We start from the raw sequence: 7,975 nt of genomic DNA, 5'->3' as shown, positions 1-7,975 counted from the left end.
CAAAAAAAGTCGTGATTTTCGTTTTCGCGTAGTATTCATGGAACAGTAATTTGACGCCGATCTTTCCTTGATAGGTTAATAATCAACGAGTGAAAACATGCAAATATTTATGGATGTCTCGACGTGCAAAATGGGTTGTCTTGTGAACATACAATTAAACAACTCAAATCTGAAGACACAAAGTATTCGACTTATTATACAGTAGAATCAAACATTCCCATTCAAAATACATTGTAATAATTCATGATAAATGTCTACTCTCGATTAGAGAAAGAGAAATTTGCTAAACGAAGGCATTCAATAAGACGGCCTAAAAGGAATTCACACGTGAAATACTCAATTGCGAGTTGTCCTGATTCGGCCGTAAATCCTAAAAAACGATTCCACTTGTTAGATGATAAATAGAGAAACAATTATTTATGTGTCTGAAAGCTTATCTACGATAGAGGCACACAGTCTGAGCTCGCCATTAGCTTTAAATGCCCTGAAGCACGAACAGCAAGCGATATAACATAATTACTCTTGCATCGTAATAACCAGATGCGCTCTTTATCAAGATGAACTTACCGGTGACTGAACAAAGTCCTCTGCATTTGGATACAATAGACGGGCCTGAACGAGACGGAATTCGTTGCGAAGTATCTTACAGCACATTATTTCCAATGATCTCTCGTTGGCTTTAAAATAACTTTGATGTTTGTTTGAAAGATGATTACATGATCATGCAATGTTAAAGTTCGCCAAGCGTATCGAAATGCTTTTATGTAAACAAGCTTGAATGATCAGCTGCGCTTACCTACGGAAATAGAACATTTTTACATGTCGGTGCTGGAGCAGAACATCTGATAAACCCTTTTTAGTGTCCTATCTACAAGTGACCTTGTCAAGTCATACACACTCTCAGATTTCAGCCTTTACGGTCCTGTATCGTCAAGACTTACTCCCTTCTTTTATACTCCCTACAGCCCAGACAACTGACGAGAGAAAATTCCGGTGCTGTGTGAGGCCACTATTTAATTTTTTCGAGAACTGGCAATGACACACACGACGAGAAGCGGTATGGAAATAGAAATGCTCGAGCTTTTGTTTCACAAGTGTCCCTATTCAAAAGATTTTAAGGTGGCTGAACACAGTTTTCGCCCGCGCTTTTGCTGATGCGACTCAGCGCGCGCACAAGGATTATAAAAAACAAACATGCCGTCAAAAGAGCGGTCATTTTATTTTCTGAACACGTATCCGCACTATCTGTGCTATTTTTCTCTATAGTTGTCGCAGTGTATTGAGGGCTTTAATCTTTTTTTACAAAGATATACACCAAATGCAAATATGGCGTCCAGTTTGAGTTACCATTGTTCTGGACTGGCCTCTCACACATGTAATAATCCTTTTGTATTTCCACGTGAAGACGAGGCTAGTCAGTCCAGAACAATGGCAATTCAAATTGGACGCCATATTTGCATTCGGTGTATATTAGAAAAGTTAACGGTGCAAAGAACCCTACAATTCTCAGCTTTTTCGTCGTTACCGAGAGAGCCCAGTTAAATGTAGCGCGCGCGTAGTAAGTCAAAAAATTGCGATTGAATGGAAAATTGCTTTCTCGGAAATTTCATGCCTATTTCTTGAGAACCACTCATTAGAATTTCACGAAATTTGGCAAGAAAGTACTTTAGGTAATAGGTAACTGGAGTATTGAAAAAATGGATTTTAAACATAAGAAAATCTAGATAATCGAGTGAACCTTCAACAAGGGATAGTTAGAGATCTCTCGGTTAGATTGTTAGCAAAATGGTGTTAACTTATAAGTATCGTTACAAGCTCGTTGCATGCAAATTATAAAGAAAAACTAATGACTAGATTTTGTACAAATGAACAAAATCGATTTTAAAGGCCTGTTTTTATTTATTCATGTCGCCATGGAAACGGCACATACGTCAGCTTAACTATCAAAAAAAAAGTTTGTGTAGTTAACTTTCTTGCTGCCAGTTTTGGCGACCGAGAGATCAAGGGTTTTAGAGGAAATGATGAAAGAAACACAGGTGTCAAAAACTATGTTCAGCCACCTTTAGACGAGAGAAAAAAAAGTTAACCATTAACTGCCGTTTATCTATTTGTTTAAATTTTCCAATTGAGTATTTCTCGCAGTAGCCAACCATGAGAGCTCATTAATGAGTTTAGGCCTAGAGGGGGAGAGAGGTGTACTACCCTAAGCTAGCAACGAAGTCGTATGACCTCCACCCCCCTCCCTCCCCTCCCCCACCACTTCCCTCTGTTCCAAACGGAGCCTTTTAGGAACCGAAGAAAAGCACGAAGGCGACAGCAATGAGGACGTGACAAAACTGAAGGGGTAGGAGGTACATTAATTTACAAAATGTTTTGGAGAGCTTAAAAACTTAATGAAAACTTGGTCTGGGCACACACAAATTAACTTCAAACTTCTCAAAATGCACCCTCCGCAAAGAGAAAAGAAAAAATTATAAGAGGGCGAAACTTCATCCATCAAAACCTACGAATAGCGACATATTCTTTTACGGAAAGGTGGTCGTGTACATGCTTTAAACCAAAGCTGGAACAATCAGCACTCAGTTTTATGTGTTCTCGCTTGAAGTGCTTTTTGTGAAATAACAATCTAGACTGGTCCTGTTTTGTGACTTTTGATACAATCGTAATTTTTATCTATCTGTCATACTTAGTCTCCAGCCAGACTCGTATGCGATAGAAACAAAACAAAATACTTTGACAAAATGGAAGGACAATAAAGAATAAGCAAATCAGTGAAACAGCAGAGAAGACTGGTCTCCCTGAGTAGTCGGTCTGGGGGTAGATAAAACTCCCGCCAAACGAGTTAGTGCCAGCGGACGCCCAGTAAATCACCGTAAATACGATGTAGGCTATTTCATAGAACATGGGGTAGATGACGTGGAATAAACGCACGGGCATTGAGCTTAGCATGGTTTCAGCCACCATGAGGATGGAATTAACGCCATGTACAATGACTGAAATGGCGCTTGGGTTACTTCTGGATATGACCGTCCAGAACGATAAAGTAACAAGAAGGGCGGCAGCCGCCGCAATGTTATATATCACCCACAGGGCCTTGTGGTACCAATACATTGGGGTCTCCATTGTTGCTTTAAAATTGCCATCAGTGGAAAAAGTGTCATCATCTCCCTGGCCAGGTTCTTCTCTACATTCGTTCTTAATCTTATCTTCCATTGGTTGTGGAGCCTCTTCTGTTGTAGTTTCCATGCTATATTGGACAGTATTTTTTCCCATTTTCCTTTGTTTCTTGTAATGAATGGCTGTGAGTATGCAAGCACAAATGAAGTATACTGTGATGAAAGAGAAACTCCAATTGGTCAGATAAATGAGCCATTTGGGTCCGTTTCTTCGGTAATTAATTCCACTCGCTATTAATGTGCCAAGGCAGAATAGAGTGACGATGAAACGATACTGCAGAACGGTCAATATTCCAAACCACTGGGAAAATATAAAATAATAGCATGAGCATATTTCAATCGTAAATCGTTCATTTCATATCACTGTGATTTTCGGACCACGTCCCCACGGGAGGGGGGAGGGGAGGTCGGACACAACAAAAACCCTCCGACCTCCTCAGATCCCCCTCCTCCTCCTTAGGCAATATACAATAACGTACCAGTCCCTCACGAGTAAGAAAAAAATAAAGAGACAAAATAAAAAACATAAACAAAAAAAACTCAACTAGACAAGTACTGTGCGTGTACTACTGTGCGTGTACTACTGTGCGTGTACTACTGTGCGTGTACTACTGTGCGTGTACTACTGTGCGTGTACTACTGTGCGTGTTTATGATTATTTTCGGCAATAACAGTGCCTTCCTCATCATCTTCATAAGCATGCAATAGACCATGTCTAGGTTACCGGTGCCATTTTGCAAAACTGCTGAGGCGAGCGCAAAATGTACTGTGAATATATGGAAAAAGTCGAGGGATTGATGCTCGATAATTTGAGGAAGGTTGACATTGGGCAATTTCCATGAATTACAAACTAAAGATACCAGTTTACCGATTAAATTTGAGAAATGAAGTCTCACGAAAAAAGCTGCAAATCAAGATTTTGATTTTCCGAATAATTATCTGTAAAACCAAGCCGCAGTACGCGGGAAAATTTAATGGCATTTGTATGAAAAACTAAATATAAGATTTCGGCAACATCTTTTGCTGGGTATTTTTACTTCGTAATTTATAGAAATTGCTGAATGTCAACCTTCCTAAAATTATCGAGCATCAATCTCCCGACGTGTTCAATACATTCACTGTACATTTTGCGCTCGCCCCAACAGTTCTGCACTCTCGGCAAAATGGCGCCGGTAAACTTGGAATGGTCTATTACTGATATTACCGAATTATTAACTGCCGCACCGTCATCAAACCATTCAACGAATAAAGTCAAGAACGAACGAGATAAAAGAAGAAGAATTTTCAAACAGTCTCGCAAAGATTCAGGTCTGTGCGATGTTTCAAGCGGGAGTTATTCGAAGAAATGTTTTACTCAAATCCACAAGGCTTTGTATCGATCACCATGTTTGCGTTCCTCTGACGGGCATAATTATGACGGTCGGAAGCTAACAAGAACATATTTCACCGAGTTTTGCTTTGTTTGTGATCGGGAAATATGTAACCTGATCACGAAGTGACACTGCTTAAGTTGGTACCTACAACAGATTACAACTTAATAGCTTCTATCAATGCCTTACCACAAATAGATACACGACGAACTGTTTGCCATTTCAATACTTGAAGTTAGTTACGCAGGAATTACGATGCACTTTCATATCAACCAAGTCACGGTATGCTGAGATAGCTCACTTCGAAAGGTTTGTAATCGATATATTTCAGTCTGTGACTAAAATAAGGGGATTATGACTGACAGCCTGTGTTAACATCAGATATCTGATGTCAACATACTTATAATACATTCGGAGACGAATATTTTAGATATGGACAGTATTCAGGCGATATTCATGGCAGTCAAACCCAAATTTATGTGTCAATAACATCGGGTAGCTCACACGATTTTCTCCCTTTTTTCATTTACGTGATAAACGGTAAAGATGTGTTTTACGAGATTCGGCTCTCAATTACCGCTTGAATCATTACTAAAATGTGCAAATAGTATCGAAGCGAAGCAATCCAAAGTAATTTGTATGACAGTGAGGAGCCTTACTTACTGGAGATTGAGCAAAATCCTCCGAGTTAGGATACAGCAAACGAAAATTAACCAGGCGAAATTCTCTGCGAAATACACTCCAACACATTTCTTCTGGTAGCAAACAAGTTTCTTTTCTATTTTGACGGACGTGGCCTTGTCACAGGAATTAGGATGAACCGCAAAAATGAAGAATGTCACGCGCTCTACAATTTGTGACAAATTGAATTAAGAATGTAGTGTGGGCGGAAATCCAAACAATCCAATCACATGACACGTTCACAGAATGTCGAATATGCCGGAGGACGCAGAGAAAATAGTAACATATATATGTAAGGAGCATGACCTAGGAGATCAAGAGAGTTGGTTGATGAGGCAAAATCCAAGAGAGGCCTCCGTCTCTTTGTTATCGGAGCGGACAAAGTTTAAGTTTAACGCATGAACCAAGTCCACAGATTTCGGCGCTTCCTTTCCATGAAAATGAACGGAAGTAATATTTGTGCGCGTCACGGCAGGTTTGGATAGTGGCCTTAAAAAGAATGCAAAAGCGATACCCAAAATAACTTCAACAAGATTAACGTGAGATCGTACAGTGAATTTCCTATTTTATTCATCTAATTATCAGTGCGTCTCTAAATTATTTCACTTTGCTCGGTCTAATTCATACTCGAGTTCACCGTGTTTTAATGAGTTCATCGTGAATTCTTTTTTAAACTCAGTTTCTTTCGAGGGCGCCTCACAGCAGACTTCGTAAGAGCAGAATGACCACATCTAGAATCGTCTGGCGCAGTAGGATACTGATCGGTCCAGAGCAGATTGAGTACCCAGATATTCATATTGGTATAAATGGTACGCTGTCAAAGAAAAAACAAAGAAAGATAGCAAGAAAGAAATAAAGGAAATCAGATGCCTTCAGCTCAAAATAGTTTATGTATTCTGTTCTCTTGCAATAGTTTTTCAGTTAAATTCAGTTTCTTTTTAAAAATATTTTAGCCCACTCTGCATATGATTGTTTTTTTTAATTATTATTACTCATATCATTTTGTGCTCTTTTTCTCTTTGTTATTAGGGACCGTAAACAAACCACGACGGCGATGGCAGTGAGGACGCGCCCTAACAAAAGATGCACTGAGCAGAACTGAATAGCTCAGCAAGTGCGTCTTAAAACTTTGTACATTTCTCAGCTGCCCTCGGCAAAACAACAAAATTTGCGTGGTCTAAGAACGGAAATCCGGATGGCAAGTTATACGTAAGTTAATTGAAAAGATAAATTAATTTTCTTATCGACTTCTCCCTCGTCGTTGCCGTCCTGACCGCTTGAGGTAAGCACTGCAATTACTATGAGACCGGGTAAATTATTGGGTGTATGATAAGTAACAATTTATTTGTCCTCATTCTAAGCCCTCCCCGCTGAAGACAAAACTGCATCCAGCCTATACGAAAACCACAATAAACTAGGAAAAGTCCGATCCTGCACGATTAAAAAAAAAAACAGTAACAATTAAAATGTTTCTAAAGTAGTCACTCACATCAAAATCTTTGCAGTTTTTGTTCGTTATTTGTGTACTTTCCGTTGAACAAGTAAGTTGATCGTCTTTTGGCATAATCAACTCGTACGTTCCAAATGGACTTTGGCACTCATTTCCTCCGCTGAGTGTATCATCACACGAATCTCCGCTGAGGTAATGGCAGCACATTGGTACCAACCGTACGTCGTCCTCTCCCAAACAGAAAGAAGAATCCCCTGGATAGGTCACAAAAAGGAAAGTGCGTATCATGAGGCGTTTTACAGCGTTCAACACTGCCAGTAGCACTTCAACTCCCATAGGTGACGAAAACAGAATATCTCCTTACAATATCGAAATAATATCGAGTAGCAGGGGATGAAGGAAAAATATCAATGAGGGGATTATTACTTGATCTAATACCAGCTTTTCTGAAGTAACATCATAGCGGGGCTCCCATGCGCGCTTCGCGCCCGTGGGGCAGAGCCCCATGCCGATGGAATATGGTCAACCTCTTTTGGTTTGGTTGTCACGTGACTGACTGAGCGTACGTACGTAAGTGCCTTTAGATTGCACGGGTAGGGTAGGGTAGGGAAGACTATCAAAACGAAGGGAGGGGTGTCTAAGGCGAGTCTTGGAAAATGCACATCTTTTATGTTATCATTAATATTACGAACTTGGGAGCTACGCTTTTAGGTTTGGCTAAAACTATATATTGACAATTATTAAAAACTGGATCATTGGATAATGCAATTCAAGACTTTTTATTGGCTTAGCCATTATGGTATATGAGCCAATCTGGGGCGGATCCAGAATTTAGTCAAGGGGGGTTCAGAGAATTGTCCCTCTCCTGACGGGTCTGAGATTTTCAAAATTAGGTCTTTGGAAACATGATTTCCAGCGTTCTGAGGGAAGATTTAGGGGGTTAGAACGAACCACCCGAGCCACCTCTGGATCCACCCCAGCCAATATACCAGAATCTAATATCTGTACATTGTAACATCCAGTTTCTTCTTACGAAATAAAGTCGAGAAGATTTTTCTAATATCTTGGGGGCGTTTTTTTTAATAAAACAGTTATTCCACTCGCGCTTGTTGAATATGAGATGATTATAGCCAACGAGGCGCGTAGCGCCGAGTTGGCAATCTATCATCTCATATTCAACGCGCGCTCGTAGAACAATTGTTAATTATATGGCAGACAGCAAGGAGAATTACCAATGAGATCTTGAGAGTAAAAAGCTTTAATGAAACGTCTTGTATTCAAGAGCAAAATAAATCTGC

General features: G+C 39.9%; 2 protein-coding genes and 1 long non-coding RNA gene across 4 annotated transcripts in view; 1 reads left to right on the top strand and 2 right to left on the bottom strand.

The window, feature by feature from the left end:
* Nucleotides 1-790, bottom strand: part of LOC111330311 (protein rolling stone) — a 3,003-nt gene extending 2,213 nt beyond the window's left edge. Inside the window, exon 1 of the mRNA XM_022935149.2 lies at nt 568-790. Within this exon, the coding sequence (XP_022790884.2) occupies nt 568-654 (87 nt within the window). The 5' untranslated portion in view covers nt 655-790. The remainder of the gene's footprint in view (nt 1-567) is intronic.
* Nucleotides 791-1,877: 1,087 nt separating this feature from the next.
* Nucleotides 1,878-5,401, bottom strand: LOC111330310 (protein rolling stone). 2 transcript variants are annotated; one of them, XR_016000979.1, is made up of 3 exons: nt 5,210-5,401; nt 2,294-3,477; nt 1,878-2,203 (listed from the first exon to the last, which is right to left on the bottom strand). XR_016000979.1 is itself a non-coding variant. In XM_022935148.2 (2 exons), the coding sequence occupies exons 1-2, from the start codon at nt 5,294-5,296 to the stop codon at nt 2,674-2,676; spliced, it is 891 nt and encodes a 296-aa protein (XP_022790883.2). In that variant the 5' UTR covers nt 5,297-5,401; the 3' UTR covers nt 1,878-2,673. The 2 variants fall into 2 exon arrangements, 1 of the variants encoding a protein (XP_022790883.2); XM_022935148.2 differs by having other exon boundaries at nt 1,878-3,477.
* LOC148742762 (uncharacterized) lies at nt 4,368-7,737 on the top strand. The gene is made up of 2 exons (XR_016000989.1): nt 4,368-4,855; nt 6,257-7,737. It is a non-coding gene; the product is annotated as an uncharacterized LOC148742762 (long non-coding RNA).
* The last annotated feature ends 238 nt before the right edge of the window (nt 7,738-7,975 follow it).

Source organism: Stylophora pistillata, chromosome 1 (assembly GCF_964205215.1).
Source record: "Stylophora pistillata chromosome 1, jaStyPist1.2, whole genome shotgun sequence".
Lineage (NCBI taxonomy): Eukaryota > Metazoa > Cnidaria > Anthozoa > Scleractinia > Pocilloporidae > Stylophora > Stylophora pistillata.
Note: the sequence above shows the minus strand (reverse complement) of the source record. Positions and strands in the feature narration are given on the sequence as shown.